This window comes from Papaver somniferum, chromosome 9 (genome assembly GCF_003573695.1).
Source record: "Papaver somniferum cultivar HN1 chromosome 9, ASM357369v1, whole genome shotgun sequence".
NCBI lineage: Eukaryota > Viridiplantae > Streptophyta > Magnoliopsida > Ranunculales > Papaveraceae > Papaver > Papaver somniferum.
The window spans coordinates 156593570-156614492 of NC_039366.1; the positions used below are offsets into that span (position 1 = coordinate 156593570).

Genomic DNA, 20923 nt, shown 5'->3' on the forward strand with positions numbered 1-20923 from the left:
ACCAAAACAAACCAACTTTTGAAAGATTAATTAGTCGATTCATCATTTTATCCTTTAAGGTGTACCGTAGTTAAGATAGTCGCACCTCTCTATTACTGACACCTTAGATCATATTTGAATCTCGTAGCTTTTACCGCTCGTTTGGAGGCGTTGTATACGATTATATCCGGCTTACCTTAGTACGTTATCAAGCCAGATTATTGGGGAAAGAGGGAACTAAGAAAAGAGAGAAAGAAATGAAGAGAAAATGAAAGAACAAAAAAAAATCTTTTCCGTACTCAAATCCTTATTACCACCTTCTCCATTCACCGAAACCCTAATTTATGTCAAAAATGATTAATTTATAGGGTTTCCCATCTGTTTACACAGATAGGTTTGAATTGGAGAAGGTGCATGCATAACTTTTAGGATTTTCATAATTTTGAATATTTTTCAAGGGGGTTGTTTCCTTTGATCGTTTTATAAATATGGCTGTTAATGAAAGAGGTGAGAGGGATTTAGAACAAGGATTTAGCCCGTTAAGAACCCGGACATCAATGAATCCGAGAATGAGTCCTAATCATTTTTCCGAGTATTCTCCAACGCCGTCCCCAACAGCTTCAGCTGCCCCGGCTCTGGTTTTATCGTATTCAGGTAAGAGAATGGATCAATCGGCGAAGAAGAAATACGTAAAACAGGTGACGGGACGCCATAACGATACAGAATTACATTTAGCTGCACAGAGAGGAGATTTAATGGCAGTTCAACAAATTTTACATGATATTAATGCTCAAATGGTTGGTACGCTAAGTGGGGCTGATTTTGATGCTGAGGTTGCAGAAATTAGGTTAGCCATTGTGAACGAGCTGAATGAATTGGGGGAGACGCCATTGTTTACTGCCGCGGAAAAGGGGCATCTTGATGTTGTTAAGGAATTGTTGCAGTATTCTACTAAGGAAAGTATAGCCACGAAGAACAAGTCTGGTTTTGATGCATTACATATAGCTGCTAGTCAAGGTCATCAAGGTAACAAGTCAATTTTGATTCGATCAATTAGGTGCTAATGTTCTATTTTTATTTATGTGTATTTGAGTATTCTCAGCTTTTAAGGTAATACCTAGTTTTATTAAGCAAATTTGGGTTTGTATTGGGAGTGCACTTATGGTATAGAATGTCGATAGTTGCTATGAGACTTAACTTCTTAAGATGGCCCTTTGATGAAAAGGTATGATTTCGAATACAATTGATATCTGAACTTAAGTAGTAGGGGAGAGTTCAATTGCCCTGACTTTTCATATATAGCCATTGTGCAGGTACTATTAGATTTTGATCCAGGATTAAGCAAAACAGTGGGACCATCAAATGCAACACCTCTTATATCTGCAGCAACAAGGGGTCATACAGTTGTAGTTAACGAATTGTTATCTAAAGATTCTAGCTTGGTGGAGAGCTCAAGATCAAATGGGAAAAATGCCTTACATCTAGCTGCACGACAAGGGCATACTGAGATTGCAAAAATATTGCTCGATAGGGATCCTCAGTTGGCTCGAAGGACTGATAAAAAAGGGCAGACCTCATTACATATGGCTGTAAAAGGAGTTAGCTGTGAAGTGGTGAGGTTGCTTTTGAATGCTGATGCTGCAATTGTGATGCTTCCAGACAAGTTCGGCAACACAGCTTTACACGTAGCGACAAGGAAAAAGCGGGCGGAGGTATAAAGTTCTCTCTCCACAACAATGCAAACTTGTAAAAAGCAGAGTTATCATTTCATTAAGATGGTTTCAGCCTGTTTTGCATGCATCATTAAATCTACTTAAGATATCACTGTTTCAGGAGTTTAGGATTGCTTGCAGAATTTTGATGACAGTGTTTATTTACCACACTTTTCATAGTTATGGAATTTACAGTCTAATAACTTTATCATGTTGATTTAGTTTTATAGTAATTGATCTTCAAATCTCTGTTGCTCTTGCAGATTGTGCACGAGCTATTACGTCTCCCAGACACCAATGTGAATGCACTTACCAGAGATCACAAGACAGCCCTTGACATTGTCGAACAACTCCCTTTGTCTGAAGAATCATCAGAGATAAAGGAATGCTTGTCTCGTTACGGTGCAGTCAAGGCAAATGACCTTAACCAGCCAAGGGACGAGCTGAGGAAAACAGTAACACAGATCAAGAAGGATGTCCATATTCAACTCGAGCAAACTAGGAAAACTAACAAAAACGTGCATGGAATCGCCAAGGAGCTGAGGAAATTGCATAGGGAAGGAATCAATAATGCCACCAATTCTGTAACAGTGGTGGCAGTGCTTTTTGCGACAGTGGCTTTTGCGGCAATCTTCACAGTACCTGGTGGGGACGATGACACTGGGATGGCAGTAGCAGTGGCCAAGCCTTCATTCAAGATCTTTTTCATATTTAATGCTGTTGCACTCTTTACATCCTTAGCTGTTGTGGTGGTTCAGATCACATTGGTTAGAGGAGAGACAAAATCAGAGAGACGGGTTGTAGAAGTGATTAACAAAATGATGTGGTTAGCTTCTGTGTGTACTACAGTGGCATTTATTGCATCTGCCTATATAGTAACAGGGCGCCGCTATCAGTGGGCAGCAATCCTAATTACAGTCGTCGGAGGAGTTATCATGGCAAGCGTTCTTGGGACCATGACATATTGTGTGGTGAAGTCCAAGCGAAATCGAACAATTCGGAAGAAAGAAAAATACTCAAGGAGGAGTATGTCCAATCTCTCATGGAATCAATCAGAAATTTCTGATTCGGATATCAATCCAATTTATGCCATTTAATCTGAAGCCGACCCCTCACTCGCGGCTTACCTTGTGTTGAAGGATTTGTTCCACTGTATATAAAATGGGGGTACCGTAAAACTACAGCCAATGATGGTAGTTTCATAAGAGGGACAAATCCATCTCTTGAGCATTTTCAGTAAATATACGACGGCTACTATGGTTCTAAGTTTGTCAGAAGGAACATATATTTGTAAATAGAACAAGATTTTGATCGTGGAAAGGAAGCAGCCCATGAGCTTGCAGAAGACTAACTTTGGAATTTTGACTTCAAAGCATGTCAAATTGACACGGAATACTAGGCGGCCATGAATTTGAATTTCTTGACTCTTTGTAGTAGGTTAAAATCATATATAGTCTATGTGTTGTATGCTGCTATAAAGTTGACACATACTATCTCTTTACTTCCTATACATGTTCCTCATCCAGACATGAATTGGTACCATCTCCACGTCGTGCAGCATGCCATAATAACTTGGTTCCTACTTCCTATACATGTTCCTCATCCAGACATGAATTGGTACCATCCCCATGTCGTGCAGCATGCCATAATAACTTGGTTCGCTGTGAACTTGTGATATTAAATAACGTGGTTTGTCGTGATACTGCTAAATCATAAAATGTTCGAGCTGCGGATATTCCATTCACATGTTTATCTAGAAAACAAACCACCAGGTAGTAGGGGTGTAAATTCGGGCAGGCCGGGCCGCCCGATCCAAAAACTAAGACAGGCCGGGCAGGCCAGGCTTAATATTTGTGAGCCCGTAAACAAATTCAGGCCGGACAGGCCGGGCACAAATAGATAATTTGCTACCCAAAGACCGCCCAAAACCCGCTTTTTATACGGGCAGGCTAGATCGGGCCGGACAGGCCACTATTTTGATTTTTTTTTTTTTAAGTTTAAATTTTCAAATGAACGGCATTAAATACAATATCCTTTCCTTTCCAACATCGCATATCATAAGTGATAGTATTATTTTATATTTAAATTACACTGACAAATATTTAATTTTAGCCTATAATAAATAATTAATTAGAGTACAATAAACTTTCTAATAAGAAAATATATTACCATTAATGTTTTGAAAAGGTTAATTATAAGTAAAAAACAATTATATATTTTATTTTTCTTGACACAAAATTGACAATTATAAAATTGTAACTTTTAAGTCTTTTAAGAGAATATTAAATGATTAATGGCACATAGAAGGTTTTCAGGCCGGGCATCATAATTAATCGCAAAGTCCGAGACCTCCCAATAAATTAATCCAGGCCAGACCGGGTGGTCCGTGACGGGCCATAACAGGCTTTGGGCTATTTCGGGTACAGGCAGGCTCGGACGGATACAGGCAGACCAAGTATTTTCGGGTATTATTTACACCCCTACCAGGTAGCTTTGCAAGTCGGCGAGGAGTTGGTCTGACTCTGCACTATCAACTCAAAATACGGTTTTTACCCGTACCCGTACCTTCTGACTAGTTATTTTGCTATATTTTTTTTTTCCGAAATGAGAAAAAGACTGAAACTTTGCGATTTCATAAATGGAGAAATCAGAACAAGTTAGTGATGCGGAGGCCATTAGCAATCCTTATCCTCCCCCTTACAAACTTCTGTTAAAATGCCCGTTTGGTCTATCCCCATCTCAGGTTTATACTTTACATTTTTTTTTTGTTTTTTTTCCCTGCTAGTGAATATGAGATCTCTAAAGTAAATTGTATGAAGGTTTTGGTGGATTTCAGTTCAACTCATGATAGAATTCCACATTCTGACCTTAACCTAGAAGAATCCATACTGGAGGTAATTTCGCAAGTCAACTCGTTTCGATTTTAATCTCTTTTTTTTTCTGAAGTTTATAATGATTCTAATCGTTTTATTTTATTTTATTTAAATTTTGGGGTCAGATTTGGGATCAACGCCTTCAGCAAAAACCATCCTTATTCAATGGAACAAAGTTTAGAGTATGTAGGTTTTGAATTTACTTATAAATTCTGAGTTGAGATGTGGAATTTAATATTTTTACCTGTATTAATTCTTGGCATTTGTTTGTTTACACATTCTGCAGTATGGAGGTCATGCGGTGCACGACATGGATGATCCCAACCAACACACTGTTGTATGTCTAAACTTAGGTTTAACAGATTACAGGTTTGCTTGGTGCTCTCTAATCTAACTGTAAAAAGTTTGAGTATAAGTAGTTACTCGGGGTGGTGAACCTTTTGGGGTGAAAGCCATGACCCAAGGGTCATTGGGGTGCCATGTTATTCAGCGCGTGTAACTTGCAAGCAGGGCGCTAGTTTTCTATCATTTTCAGGCAGCTTATTTGAGTTTGGAATGATCTTGGCCTCAATTGAGGTGGTTCGCTAGGGGAACTAAATTAAGTGCTAACCAGCCTGTCGTTGAATTATTATTTTTCTGAAATGTGCAACTGATTACCTCTAATGGTGTGGACCACAAGATAACTCAAGTTGCTTCCGGAATTTGTAAAAGTTTAGAGTCAAATTAGCATCACCGGTCTAACGGTTAATTACTTATACTTGTTTTACAGAACATTTGTGGGGACAAATTTAAGTGCTTCGTGGGAGAAGTTTCTTGTTCCTTCTGAAGGTAGTTACAAGCACTTAAGTCTCTACTTCAGTTTATGTTACTGTGCTTGTAATCATGTGGTTTTCTAGATACTACATAGAGGGGCCTGAGGGAAAAGATTAACCCAGTTTATCTGCTGTTCTTTTTGTTTTCTGCATTTCTGCTTTGGAGTCTCTTTAGATTGTCCTTGCCTAGTGTGCAATTAGCTTTCTTGCTTAGAACAATCTTTACACTCATTTTTGAATGTTATTTTTCAGACGACTCCAAACGTTGTCAACATACCTCAAATCCATTGGGGAATGGTGCAGTCGTAGAGACTGCCGATAGAAATATTCTTGTATTGCAAAGAAGCCATAATGTAGGGGAATTTCCTGGATACTTTGTTTTTCCAGGAGGCCATCCAGAGGTATCTCATGTGAAATTTGAAAAAAATACTAATTACAACCACTTTGCATTCTCATTGATGGTACAAAAATCTAGTAATAAGTTACATTTTCCTACTTTGACAGCTATCATATAATCTAGAAAGTCGTCAAACCTGCATCTCCACTGAGTGCTAGTATAGTTGTCATGCTTTGCAGCATGGGCATTCTGGGGTTCACGGTTTGAGAATTTTCTGTCAACCTGTTTAGGTCTTGTTATTTGGGACCTAGCAGCAGTCACTCCAACATTATATCGATTAAACATTAGATGACTTGAGATTCATGTAGTTCAAGTGTTACTTAAAAGCCATTTTAGGTTGTTCTCTAATAAATTCAATTGAGTGTTGAGTTTACAGGCCGAACATTTACTTTATTGGCCTGCAGCCTGGAGAGGTTGGAATTTCATCCCATCAACATGAGGGAAGCATGTCAGAATCTGCGGTTATAAATAGAAAGGTTTCTCAGGAGATGTTTGACAGCATTATAAGGGAAGTAGTTGAAGAAATTGGAGTACCTGCTTCTTCTCTTGTAAGTTACACGACTTAGTTGCTACATGTTACTCTACTTTCTTGCTGTTATGCTCTAAATAGAACTGCCTTATTTGTGTGCGATTACATGTTTCTTGTTACTTGTAGCTGGAGACAGTAGGCAGTTTCACTCCATTTCTGACAATGAATTTTTTCTTATTAATTCTAGAGCAATGCTGTCTTTATTGGCATATCACAAAGGGGGTTAAATGTTAGACCAACGGCTTTTTTCCATATGAAATGCAATCTTGAGACAAAAGAAATCCATCAACTATATTCTAGTGCACAAGATGGCTATGAGTCAACGCAGCTTTATACTGTTTCGCGGGTTAGTAGTGCATACTGAATAAATTTATCTTTGAAACTTTCAGCTGAGTATTTCCTTTTATGAATGCAATGTATCCCTTTTAGGGGCATCTATATTTATGTTCTTTACAAAGGCATCGAAAATTTCAGAGTGAGTTGGAGAAGATGGCTGCAAAAATGCCTGGCTGCCATTGGGGTGGATTCGCTCTGTATGACTTGATGTCAAAAACCGTGAAGGATATATGAGCAAAAGAAAGGACCTACGACATCTCTAATCAGCTGAAGTGGTATTTGATGTTAATTTCATGGCTTCTATTATTTTACTTTCCAAGTCATGTTGAAACCTTATACCTTCTTCATGTATGTTCTCATTTTCTCACTCAGAAATACTTTTCATGTATTCCCATGTTCTTGTCCAACTCATTTGAGTGATTACAGACTTATAGTCAATGTCTACCTCCACGAAACCGTACGATTAGTAAAGACTTACCAAGAAAGCGTTTTCCCTCGTTTTGAGTATCTCTCTATTCCTGAAATATGAGGGTGCATGCATGTATGACTTGTATAGGTAATATTCGATGGAATCGCACTAACCTAATGGGTCTTGTTTGTTTATCGAATGCATAATTGCATACTGTGATAGTTCATGAATGATTACAATGATGCACCATGGATCAATTAAGTTGCTAAAAAAATTAAAGTATCAACTAGTTGTTTGTGGCAACAAAAGAGCAACCCTTGTCAAGCGTGTATTTATGTTTGTGTTAGAATGGTCAGAATACGCTTTAGGTAGAGTTCTTCTGGAAAGAGACGCTTATCTGTCAGTTTTTTTATTCAACACGAGCACGTCATTTCATCAATACATTATTTAGTTTATTGATCAAGTCGCTAACAATGTTTAACTAACTCTTTAGAAAAAGTATCACATAACAAGTCGCTAACAATGTTTAACTAACTCTTTTGAAAAAGTATCACATAAAAGATATGTATAAAGTAGACTCCATTGACATACATGGAAACATAGGAAAAGTGAATAGAAACGAATATATCTTCTCTTATGTCTCTTTTCTTTTTCCTGTACATGTTTTCATTCAGTCTGTTGTTTTTATGTCCTCCCATTTTGGCTTTGAAATATAATTAAAGCAAATCTAGGCTTAAAGCCCAATTTCTTCATCGAGAAGTCTATTGTATGTGTTGTGTGTGTTCCCTCCGAAAGCTTAACCTACGGATGAAAAAAACAAGGAAAGAAAAACTTCCGTATTAAAGAGCGTCTCTAGTTAAGACAGTGAAGCAAGATTCCTCCCTTTGGTAACTGGTCAAAAGTTTACCCTATCCAAGCAATAGGCTGGTAGAGAGATGGTAATGCCTCATTCATGTGCTGTGCAGTTTTTATTCCCGACGCAGGGTTATTATCTACTTATATCTGTTGGTTCTGTTTTCGCTTCTAAGAAAGGAATTTACTCTTTCCAGCAGCTTGAAACTGGCACTACAGTAATTTTTATTTACTACCACAAAGAACAACTGTTATGCATTGGCATCCACCTGTGAAGCACCGGCACACCCGTATTGGTGCCGTGTCCGCGTCCGACGCGCGTCGGACATAGGATGCGTGTGGCACACCTACACGACGCACATGTAAAAATCTATACTCTATTTTACTAGTTGGGTAATCTAGTGTGTCATGGAAATTAGTATAATAGTTAATTTTTCTACATGTGGATCAATCTAACAACATAAAATTGAGTATTTTTTTTTCATATAATTGTGTGATTTATGTGTTTGATATACACAACCCTACGATTTTAGTATATAAAAATTATTTAATTAGTGTATATATAAACGTGTCCATTCCTGATGATTTCGAGTTATGGAGGTCCATGTGTTCGTGTCCGTGTCAATGTTTCCAGGCATCAACCATTAAATCACCACACCCCTTGCTGGAATTACGTTCTCCTTTGCACTTCTGAATACTCTAAACTCATCTGTATGCAAGTAAAGAGAGTCTTACACCATGTTTGTTTACTCCTGACTCATCTGAGTCGTCTGGATCTGAGTCATCTGGATCTGAGAGAAATCACCTGACTCATCTGGATCTGACTCGATATGTTTGTTGTGAGTCAGATCTGACTCATCTTACTCAAAAAACGTGAGTCAGTGGTTTGGTCCCGTGAGTCAGTGGTATTTTGTTACCTGACTCAAATGGGTCCGAACCAGGAGTTATGTCTGAGTCAGAGGTCGAGTCAGATCTGACTCAAAATGCAAAACAAACTGTCTGACTGCTGACTCGGCCCGAGTCAGGGGTTGACTCATATCCAGACGCCGAATCAGCTACAAAAAAACAAGTTCTTAGATTTTTGGTTCACAGTAGGCATTACCCCAATTTTTTAGGGTCATTCTTGGATTACATTTTTGTTCTTGATCAAGTAGATTAAAAGGAGAGCAATTGCAAATTTTTGTAGTACAATTGACCTCCTTAAGACCTTAACCTTCCAGGATTATGGTACTAAATAGGCAGTCGAGAGAATTTGACCTACGTTGCTTTCCCTTTCTCTCTCTGTTCCTTCTTCCTTTCCAATAAAACCGTCAAATACAAGCCTTTTCAGTTCAGATCAGGTCCATTTTGGACAAACTTTTTTATTAATTTTGTTTTATAGGTTAGTAGTTTTGGCTTAATTTTTGGGGGATTTTGTGTTCCCCCTCAAAAAAGATACCTATTTTGTATTTCCCCCTTTTTAAATCACTAATTGGTGAATCCCCCTATCTGTCATAACTGTTGTTACTACCCAATTAATTGCGAACGTGCAGGACATATGTGTGTAAAAACAAAATAAAATTGAAAAATCCAAAAATATCATTTCCAAAACCTAAATCTCTTCCGCCGCTGCTTCCTGCTGTTGTTGATGAAAGAAAATCATAAGCTGTATTTTTTGGACAATATGCTGCAATTTTAGATCTCTATAATGTATGTTGTTTCATCTCAAACTCGAAGTCTTAATAGAAAAATCAGTGAAATAATTGGTGATGTTTTTTTTGCAGTATTTACGGAGGAAAATCAGTAGAAGATGGTACAACTGCCAACGGTGATGATCAACGAACGAGATTGATGAGTGTAATTGATTTCTCTTAAGGATTGTGAGAGATTGGTTTGGGTCAAATTATAATTTGATGTTGCAGAGAGCAGATTTCAGCAAGAAATTCGAAATTGTATAAAACAAAACTCAAAAAATTTAGCTCGCCCCAACCAATTCATCAGTAGCTTTTTAAATTTTTTTGCTCCATTCCTTGTCTGTCCGTACAGAAATGTTATTGGTTTGTTCTCGAGCTCTCAAACCAAACCCTTGGTGTTTGTTCTCGAGCTCTCAAACCAAGCCCTTGGTGCTTGTTTGAGGCGATAGAGACTTCTATTCAGTTTACACACATAATGTGGTTTTTCAGGATCAATAAAACCTTTAGGTTGTTCCATATACACATCTTCAGTTAAAAAACCATGGAGAAAAGCATTACTCACATCTAGTTGTATTATAGACCATCCTCTAGATAGAACAATTGTGAGAACAATTCTAATTGTAGGTGCTTTTACTACAGGACTAAAGGTCTCAAAATAGTCAATTCCATCCATTTGATTATACCCTTTAGATACCACTCTTGCTTTATGCCTATCCACTGAGCCATCAGGTTTTAGTTTGATTTTGTAGACCCACTTACAACCTAAAACATTGTATGAAGGGTCTGGCTTGACCAAAGACCATGTATCAGCTTCTTGTAAAGCAGTATGTTCATTTTCCATGGATTGAACAAAATTTGGATTTTTAACTGTTGTTTTATAAATCTTAGGTTCTAAAGTAAAACCAATATAAGCAGTAAAAGCTGAGTGAAGAGGATACCTTGCAGTGGAATAAGAAACAAAATCTGGATCCAAGGATTTGGACTTGAAAACTCCAGTTTTAGACCTTGTAGTGATAGAAGTAGTTGTATCTGTTGTCGTAGGTGAAGTTGTAGTCTCGGATTGTTCTTCAAAAGTATTATGAGAAATAGTTGCTTCTTGCTCAGTTATATCTTCAAGTTGTAGAGAAGCACCATTTGTGTCTGAAGAACTTGAAGCAGGCTTGAAAGGAAATGTATGCTCATCAAAATTGACATGAATAGAAATATAAGTCTTGTTACTTGACATATCATAACATTTATATCCCTTATGTAGTGGACTGTATCCCAAAAACACACATTGAGCTGACCTGGGACTTAACTTGTCTTTTCTATAAGATTCTAAATTTGGATAACAACAGCAACCAAATACTCTTAGAAAAGAATAATCTGGAAGAGAGTTAAACAATACGTGATAAGGTGATTTATAGCCTAGAACCTTTGTAGGAAGCCTGTTGATAATGTATGTAGCTGTAAGAAATGAATCATACCAGAAAGATTTTGGTAGATTAGCTTGAAAAGACATTGTATTTCCCATATCTGTGATATGCCTGTGTTTACGCTCTGCTAAACCATTTTGTTGATGAATGTGTGGGAAAGAAACTCTATATACAATTCCATTGTCTTCTAAGAAAGATTTAAATTGTCCCTTCACAAGTTCAAGAACATTGTCACACTGAAAAAATTTGATAGAAGTATTTAAGACATTCTCAGAACTATTTTTGAAATGTTGAAAACATGACAAACTTTCTGATCTACACTTCATAGGATATATCCAGTGGTATCTAGAGTAATCATCAATAAACACAATATAGTATTTAAATCCAAGAGTACTTGATACTGGTGCTGGTCCCCAAATATATGAATGAACCAAGTGAAGTGGTGAAGTAATAACTCTCTTGGAAAGACTGAATGGGAGTTTATGATTCTTACCCAGTTGACATGCCTCACATAAACAAATAGTGTTTGTAGAACTCAACTGAATAGAAGAACTAGAAGCAATTTGGCCTAGAATCATATCAGAAGTATGTCCCAACCTTTGATGCCAAAGACTACTATCAACCATTCTAGAAGTAGCAGTAAAAGCAAATTAAGTAAGACCTGTCATTGGATACAAATCATCTTGAATTTTTCCTTCAGCCAATACCTCTCTTGTAGCCATACATTTTATGTCATATGCTCACTCAAAAAACTCAACAAAAACCTTATTATCCTTTGTGAATTTTGCAATAGATAAAAGATTTTGTTTTATTGTAGGAACATAGAAAACATCATCCAAATGGAATTGACTATTATTAGTCTCAGGGATGATATTTCCAGTCTTCTCTATTGGGATCATAGTATCATCACCAACCATCACTTTATGAGAACCACCATAATCTTGAGAGTTAACTAACAATCGTTGATCTTTAGTCATATTACTAGTTGCAGCAGAGTCAGGTAACTAAATAGATGCAACATTAATATCAGTGGTAGAGATTACATAATTGGCTTGAATAACAGCAAAAGCTTGTTGAAGAGAATTAGAAGCACCACCACCACCACCGCTTGAAGATTCTGGAGCATTAGATGTACTAGCATTCTTATTGGGTATATACCTGAAGTGACACCTATTAGCTGTTTTAGCTTTATGTCCAAATTTCTTACAAATTTGACAACAAACCTGACTAAAATCAGTAGTTTGAGTCTTATTCTTTGGTTGAGAATTAGATTTAGAAGTTGAAGGATGGGATGTACTCTTAGTGTAAAATGCTGAATTCTGAGTTTCTAAAACAGATGTTTGCTCAATTTCCTCAGCCTTGAGCCACTGTTCATGGTGTAATAATCTTGAAATAACATCACTAAGAGTAAATTGAGTTTCTCAGTTCTGTGCAGAAATAACAAATTGACGATAATATTTTCCTAAACCCATTAGAGCATACATAACAATATCAGACTCATCTATACGATCTCCAATAGCTTGCAAAGAATCAGTGATTGTCTTCAATTCATCAAAATAGGAAGATATAGATTTATTACCTCTTTTGATTGAATGTAATTGACTCCGTAGAAGAGATCGTTTAGCAGAAAATTGTTGAATAAATTTCTTCTCCAAGTATTCTCATATCGATTCATCATTCACCAATGAGAAAACAATGGATTTGGTATTTGATTACCATCAAGTTCAATTATCTCCACAGGACAAATAGATGATCCATCTATGTATTCTTCAAGATCTGTAGTGATCAGAATAGACTCAAATTGATTTTTCTAGATCAGATAATTTGACCCATCTTCTTTGAGTTTTACTGAGACAAAGTTAGTAATGTTCTGAAAAGGTAAAGAAGATGAAGTTGCCATAGCACGAAATCAAGATCTGATAAGACGACGATGAAGATGATGTGAAAAACAACAGTGATGATGATGATGAAGAATTCAATATTTCAAGAAATAAAGAAGAAAGTATGAAATCAAGAATTCAAACAATGTTAATCAGAAATTGCAGAGATGATAAGTGATTTTAGGGTTTGTAATAGCAATGTTGATGGGAGTTAATAAGGCAGTAGAATTTGCTCAACTAAGTAAATCAATGAAATGAAATGGAGAACTCGTTTTGGGAGGTTAGGGTTTTGTATGGATTTGGGGATTTTTATGTAAAAGTTCAGTATGAATCAAGTTCTCTGAGATTGAATTAGGTTTATTTTTGGTTAAGATTGAATGAATATAGTTCTTTATGTTCTGAAAAAATGAATTAGAAATCGTCCCTCTGCAAATGAATTTGATATCGATTGAGAATTTTGAATGTGATTTTTTAAATTGATCTCGATTTGTAAACATGACTGTTAGATTTATTTAATTATCTAAGTTTTGTGTTTGTGATTATTTATGTTTTTTAGGGTGTCTCTGGTTTGACTTGAATCTAGAGAAGAAACGAAAAGGAATTTTATGAACTAGTGGTGATCGTAAGGCCTATTCATGTGCATATGGAAAACATCAAGTTTTGCCATATATGCACCCACTATGGGTATGCCAAACTGCCAAAATCATATGCCTATATGTCAGGAATAACATATAGGCATACACGACAGAGTTTCCAGCGAGCGATAGAGAGTCCATTTCTCGATGGTGAAGCAAGCGCTCGCTGGTCACTAAAACGCCAGCGCTAGTCCAGCTGTCGCTCGACTCTCATATCATCGATTATTAGATCTTCATCAAACATCTAGTATTTCCCCCCTATAAATACCTAATTTCAATCTCATTTCAACTCACACCAGAATTTCTAAATCTCTCTAGAATTTCTCAATCTTCTTCTTCAAATCTAAAACAATCACACCTTCTCTACAATTCTTTTCATTTCTTGTAATATGGATTCACAATCTTAAAGTCAAGACAAAGGAAAAACTAGAAAAAACAAAGTCCGTGGTGCAAAATACGCCCTGATAGAGAATGAATGCATTTGTCGTAATTATGTTTATTTTACCCAAGATTGTAACGATGGTGCACAACAACATGGTAACACCATGTGGGAAAATATATTTTTGAAATATGAAGAACAAACCATGAACATCAATTCTCGTGATGCAAAAGGATTGGCAGAACACTTCATTGTAATCAACAGGGAAGTATCCGCTTATGTTGCATTGATAATGCAAGCCAAGAGAACAGGCAAGGAGAGTGGTCAGAACGATGTTGATTTTGAAAGACATGTTCGTTTAGATTGGCAGCGAAAACATGGTAAACAGTTCGCTTTCGAAAGTTGTTATCATATTTTGAAGGTGTTGAACAAATATAATCCATATTTCTTAATAACTAATCAACAAGTACCTGAAAGGTCACCATATAATTCTTCTCCCTCAACACCAAATTCAAATTCTTCACCAGATACTACAAGAAACCCAAAAGGTAACTTAGTTTTTAATAATTATGATGATGGTAAGAGAAAATTGCCAGGGAGGAACAATGCAAGACTAGCTAGAAAATTAGCTCAAGAAGGAGGTAGTTCCGGTGGATTTAACATGGTGGAGTTTATGGAACATCAAAAGACCGTCAAAAAGCAAAGAGCAGTTGATAGGAAATTTCAAAACAGGGAGAGTAAAAGAAGTCGTCTTTCTCAAGAAAAATTTGGGGTTGACTATGATAAGCATAACATCCTTCAAGCTAACACTTCAATTATGAACGCCCAGCAAAAACATGTGTGACAAATTGAATTTGACAGAATTGAAGCACAGATTGAACAACAAGCTGGATTTACTAACAATGATGATGATGATGATGGAACAAATGATGAGTTTGATGTAGTAGTTCCTCTAAATGATTGATTATTAAATTAAGTTTTAATTTGAAGTATTGCATTTTAATTTGATATGTTGTTGTTGCATTCTACTTAATATTTGTTTGAAATGAAATGTTGATTAATTTGAAATGTTGTTGCTCATTAATTTTAAATAAGTCTATTGCTCATTAACTTAAATAAAAATACATAACTTAAATTAAAATACATAAAACTTAAATTAAATTACATAACTCATTGTCTTCCATACTCTGCCCAAAGATTCAATCTCAGATCTTCTCTTGAACTGTCATACAAATTTCGGTTCTGAATGTAATTAGTCATTTGAGCATAATTCCTTGCAGAGACGACTCTTTGTGGTTGAATCTCCGACCTCAAATCTTCATCTTTATAGTTAGTCCATTCCGGATTACGATGGGTTTCCTGAATTACCATGTAATGAAGAATTATGCAAGTGAGCATAGTTTTTTGCATTTCACGAGGACTCAACCCACGATATGGGCCACAAATGATAGCGAACTTCCTCTTCAAAATTCCAAAAGCGTGTTCCACATCCTTCCTCGCTCCCATTTGGGCATCGTTAAAATGCCGGTATGAACGGCCTAATGCACCGGCAGGAGGCTGACGGTAGCGTTGAACCAAGGTGGACCATTTTGGGTAGTTACCATCCGCAAGATAATAGCCATGAGTGTACTGGTGGTCGTTAATCATGAAACGCACTTTGGGACAAATTCCATGCTTCAAATCTTCAAACAGAGGCGACTTATGCAAAACATTGATATCATTTTGTGAACCCGGAAGACCAAAAAAAAGCGTGCCATATCCAACAATCGTAATAAGCAGCAGCTTCAAGAATAACTGTTGGTTTTGGATAATGACCTTTATATTGACCGACCCAATAAACATGGAATCCTTGCCATACCCAATGCATACAATCGAGACTACCTAGAATTCCTGAGAATCCCCTTTCCTCATTCTCCCTCAATATTTGTCTAACATCTTCCTCGGTTGGTTTTCGTAAATATGTTGGACCAAAATGATTAATAATTACTTCACAAAACAATGAAAGGTAAGTGAATGAAGTTGTTTTACTCATACGAAGATACTCATCGTTCGCATCCGCTGGTCTTCCATAACCTAGAATCCTTAAAGCCGAAGTAACTTTTTGTTCAGGATTATAACCTCTACTATTCAGTGCATCAAACTAATAATTAAATTGAGGTTCTACCCGACAAAGCTCTTCAATAATATTTATCACCAGATGCCGAGGCATGCGGAATCGACCTTGGAAATCTTGATCAGAGTACACACAATTGGGAAGAAAATAATCGTGCATCAACTTCTGATGGTAAGATTCCCTCCCTCGACACGTATACCTTCTTGAGAATACTTCTTGTGGCTCTGGAACTCTAGGTATTTGTCCCATATGTAATAGCATCAAAATGTCGATGAGTTTATTATCTTCAGCTTCCTCATCGTCAAGTTCTTGCAACCTCCTTCGATGCATTTCTTGTATAATGTAAACCGATTCATAATAATATTCCTCTCTTCATTGGATCTCGCCATTGAAATTTAAAATGAGAATACAGATAGAGAAATTGGTATAATATAGGTTGAAGTAGGTGTGAATACCTTGGATAAATACGAGGGCGTATATATAGGAACCAGTAGGGGGAAATAGCCGTTGCAAAAAATCTAGTGGTTGATATCGCCAGCGATACTATTTATATAGCTCGATATAATGTATAACGCCAGCGATAATCTCATCATCTCCAGCGTTATTCATAATATCGTTCCTAGAATGTCTATCGCTTATTGGTTTTCCCATAGTGACGCAATTATTTTTCCATATCACCTGGTATGCCAAACAACATTTTTTTTGCCGTACCATAGGAATAAGCCTAATGGATAAGGAAGTGCTGGTCATGGAGGCGACACAAAGGGGTTCAGTAGGGAATTTCAGGGATTTCCAATTTCTTATTTTATATCATACGCACATGTGTCCTGCACGTTCACAGTTAACTGGGTAGTAATGGTAGTTATGACGAATAGGGGGTTTCACCAATTAGTGATTTAAAAAGGGAGAAATGCAAAATAGATTTTTTTTAAAGGGGGAACACAAGATCCCCCTAATTTTTATTATGTTTTATACTATTATGGTGGTTTTATCTACTTTTTTGAGGTTTATCTTTGCTTTAATGACGGTTCTTGGTTATTGGGTTGGGTTCCAAGATCGATAGTGATGCTCTCCAACGACGGCATCTTCATCGGTGATTTATTTAAGGAAGCTTCATCACTAGTTACAAGAGATTTGAGCAAATCACTCCTATTTTGGGAGCATATCTTTCTAAAGAAGAAAAAAAACTAAATGGTTGGGATTTACTTGCGAGAAAAAACCATTCTACCTCTAATTTTATCGGATCTTATTCATACTTATTGTTAGAGCATTGCTCGGTCGAACTCGCATGCGTTGCTATCTCAAGCATGTTTGTCAATGTTAGTGATCAAAACTATAAGTCTTGATTTCTAGTCTACTATAGCTAAGTCTTGGACTACGATAGAAAGTGTAGTTGAGCTCAAGAACTCCATGGAAATCATCATACAAGACGAAGGACTACTCAAGGAACTAGTGGATCTTCATCGACTAAAAGGTATGTGTAGACTTGAACTTATCTATCACTCAACAGTCTATCTACTCTATCTCCTATTTTGAGACAAAAGTCGTTTTTCTATATAGACTTTGATTATACACATTTGCTATTGCGAGCTGAGTTTATCTCTCCTATCTATTTCTAAAAATATGTGTTGGTAAGCTTTTGATTTTACCAAGTTCACCTTTACCTAGTGACGAAAGTCATGACACGTTTCAATCACCTTGAAAATTGCTTACTTTGACGAAATGTCCTCTAATAATGTTTCAATGGTTGAAATGAGAGTTTATACTAAATAACCAATGATGGATATAAGCATTGTGTGGCAACACATATATGTATAAGTTTTTTTTCCTTGAACCGAAGTTTGCGAACTTTATTGATCAAGAAAACCGGAACAAGAGTCGTGAACTCAGTCCGCGAACTGGCGGAAGTTATCGACCTGAGAAAATCTGCTGGAGTTTGAGAACTCCTTCTGGGAACTTAAGTCCGCGAACTAAGTATGTGAACTTAAGCTGGTTATATCTAAAGACGATTGTTTGTGAATTTATTTATATTAACTAAGGAATGCTAAATGCAAACCGTGGCTATATAGTTCATGAACCGATTCGAGTGAATCAAATCGTTTTTGCTTCGATTATGTCTTGTGTAGTTACATAAGATTTCTTTGCAATTGAACAACTCTCTAACTAGTTCATTTGAGTCATTTGAACTAGTTATGGTGAAGAAGAACATGGTTGATATGAAAGTGCTCATATGGCAAACCATTCGTTAACTATTGTTGAACCAACAAATGTTCATTTTTGGGTACGGTTACATAAACCCAAAATAGTACATTTTATTTGTGTATAACAAGCTAAGTTTTCGATCCAACGGTTGAAAGATATTAGCTTGAATCTAACCAGGTTTTCATCTAACGTTGAATATTGAATGCTTTGTTACCAAGCTAACATTGATAGCAAACCCTGATTTGAAATACTATATGAGGGAGAACTCTAGCAACTGGGAAACATAATCCCCACAGCTCCTGTGTGATACTAGTTGTATTATCTAGAGTCGATTCTCCTTTAACCTTAGGTTTCTTCTTGTAAACCAGGTTAACGAATTAAAGACTTCATTGGGATTGTGAAGCCAGACTGATACTACTTTCTCGTAGTTGTGTGATCTGATCTTGCCGATTCTATCATTTTGAGTACAATCGTCACGATTGGCTTGAGATTTATATCTCCGATAGGCAAGATAGAAAAGTAGTCACAAACATCTTCGTCTCATCGTTTGTGATTCCACAATATCTTCTTTCGACGAGTCGACTAAGATTATTGTGAGGTGATTGATAATACTAAGCTGTTCTTCGGGAATATAAGTACGGTTTATCGATTTGTTCATGTTCACCTTGATTTATCAAAAGACTGAACAAAACTCGTAGGTATTTCTGTGGGAGACAGATTTATATATTCTCTAGACTTTTCTGTGTGATACAAATTTGTTTATTAAAGTCTTTGACTTTGGGTCTAGCAACTCTTAGTTGTGGGTGAGATCAACTAAGGGAATCAAATGCGTAGTATCCTGCTGGTATCAGAGACGTAAGGAGCGCAACTGTACCTTGAATCAGTGTGAGATTGATTGGGGTTCAACTACAGTCCAGACCGAAGTTAGTTTATAGTAGGCTAGTGTCTTTAGCGGCTTAATACAATATGGTGTTCAATCTAGACTAGGTCCCCGGGTTTTTCTGCATTTGCGGTTTCCTCGTTAACAAAATTTCTGGTCTATTCTGCATTATATTTTGTTAGATAATTGAAATATCACAGGTTGTGCGTTGTATCGATCAATTGTGAAATCCAACCTTGGTTGTTGATTGGAAATTGATTGATCCTTGGATATTGGTCTTTGGTACCATCCAAGTTTATTATCCTTGTATTTGATAAAGACTCGCAAATTCTTATTTGCTTGAGTAAAGATCAAATCAAGCGAGAGAGATATTAACTCCTCAATATACTTTTCTCTAGATTAAGTCTGATTGTCTATTTGATTCTCTAGAAAGTATATTGGAGTTTGTCCATACAGATTGCTAAGCGAAATATTGGGTGTGGTTGTTGTACCCCCGCTTTTTCAATTGGTATCAGAGCAGGCAAACACGTTCAAGACCTTATAAGTCTGTGTTTGTAAGCGATCTGACTTTATGGACAGTAAAGTCTTTAGAAACGTTTCACCAGGATTAAAAACCAATTGTAGAAGAAGTTCTAATAAACTGGTTATTTTCCAGAAAAAGTTGGATGAACAAATCCGGATCAATTCTGATCTCATAGCAGAAATTGCAATGCTTAAGGATTTGAAATCTGTCAAAATCCCTTTAGTGGAACTGAATAACTCCAGTTGTTCCTCTCTGAAGAACAGTCGTAAGTCAGATAATAAACAACGTTCGCATGTTGTGAAAACTGGTATGACTCTGAACTTCTCTGACGAATTTAAAGATGTTGGCCCATGTTTGTTTTGTGATTCCTCTAATCACTTTCAACATACTTGTACGTCCTTCCAAAAGAACCTGAAAGTTGCAAGTAATCTTCACATGAAGACTAAACAACTTAGTGCTTCTCTAAAATGACGTACAAAACTATCAGGAAAGTACTAATAGTACGAGAGCTTTTGCTTTAAAATCAACATCACCCTTTCAATGGTTTCTTGACAGTGGATGTAGCAGACATATGACAGGTGATCTCACATGGTTTGTTTCTTCAAACGTCTATGAAGGAGGACCGGTAACATTTGGAGATGGAAGTTGTTGATACATAAGTAAGAAAGGGACGATCAAACTACCCTGCATACCTGAAATCCATGATGTAGTATACGTAAAAGGTATGACTGCAAATCTTCTTTCTATTAGTCAAATTTGTGACAAATGCCATCGATTTGTCTTCAATGCAAATGGATGTGACATTGTAGACAAAACTGGGAAAGTAATTTTTCAGGGAATTCATGGTAAAAACAACTGTTAGCTTTCGGATACTCAGTTCAGCAATTGTTGCAATTTGACTAAGGTGGAATCTACACATCTTTGGCATGAGCGTTTTGGTCACATCAACTATCGTCTTCTAACTAAGATCATTAATAAATAACTTGTTAGAGGTGTTCCCAAAATCAATGCAAAGATTTAAGGTGTATGTGGTGCCTGTCAAAAGGGTAAATAAACAAAAGTTCACCATAAATCATCTCGAGATATTCTCACTAAAGCTCCACTTGATTTAATTCATATGAATCTCTTTGGACCAATTCAACAACCCACGGTTGCTGGTAAGAAGTATGCTTTTGTTATGGTAGATGATTACACCAGGTTCACTTGGGTTGCGTTTCTATCTCATAAGAATGAAACCCTTGATGAATTCAAGATTATTGTTAATAGAATCCAGAACGAACAAGGTTGCGACTAAAGAAAATTAGGAGTGACCGTGGAACTGAAT

The 20923-nt window shown here is 36.6% G+C and overlaps 2 protein-coding genes across 2 annotated transcripts; both read left to right on the top strand.

Moving 5' to 3' along the window:
- Window positions 1-237: 237 nt before the first annotated feature.
- LOC113314440 (ankyrin repeat-containing protein ITN1-like) lies at window positions 238-3197 on the top strand. Its single transcript, XM_026563232.1, has 3 exons — window positions 238-1005; window positions 1282-1691; window positions 1955-3197. Exons 1-3 carry the CDS (start codon window positions 468-470, stop codon window positions 2786-2788), a joined length of 1782 nt encoding a protein of 593 aa, XP_026419017.1. The 5' UTR covers window positions 238-467; the 3' UTR covers window positions 2789-3197.
- Window positions 3198-4280: 1083 nt separating this feature from the next.
- On the top strand, window positions 4281-7134 carry LOC113314147 (nudix hydrolase 9-like). The gene is made up of 9 exons (XM_026562911.1): window positions 4281-4434; window positions 4511-4585; window positions 4690-4746; window positions 4851-4933; window positions 5334-5392; window positions 5629-5777; window positions 6178-6321; window positions 6490-6648; window positions 6777-7134. The coding sequence occupies exons 1-9, from the start codon at window positions 4330-4332 to the stop codon at window positions 6870-6872; spliced, it is 927 nt and encodes a 308-aa protein (XP_026418696.1). The 5' UTR covers window positions 4281-4329; the 3' UTR covers window positions 6873-7134.
- The last annotated feature ends 13789 nt before the right edge of the window (window positions 7135-20923 follow it).

What these genes read in the sequence shown, in the direction of transcription:
- LOC113314147 (XM_026562911.1), top strand. Translation starts at nt 4,330, where the DNA reads ATGGAGAAATCAGAACAAGTTAGTGATGCGGAGGCCATTAGCAATCCT. An exon ending in GTTTCTTGTTCCTTCTGAAG is followed by an intron (nt 5,393 to 5,628) that starts GTAGTTACAAGC and finishes GTTATTTTTCAG; the next exon opens with ACGACTCCAAACGTTGTCAA. An exon ending in TTCCAGGAGGCCATCCAGAG is followed by an intron (nt 5,778 to 6,177) that starts GTATCTCATGTG and finishes ATTGGCCTGCAG; the next exon opens with CCTGGAGAGGTTGGAATTTC.
- LOC113314440 (XM_026563232.1), top strand. Translation starts at nt 468, where the DNA reads ATGGCTGTTAATGAAAGAGGTGAGAGGGATTTAGAACAAGGATTTAGC. An exon ending in TGCTAGTCAAGGTCATCAAG is followed by an intron (nt 1,006 to 1,281) that starts GTAACAAGTCAA and finishes TTTCATATATAG; the next exon opens with CCATTGTGCAGGTACTATTA. An exon ending in CAAGGAAAAAGCGGGCGGAG is followed by an intron (nt 1,692 to 1,954) that starts GTATAAAGTTCT and finishes TTGCTCTTGCAG; the next exon opens with ATTGTGCACGAGCTATTACG.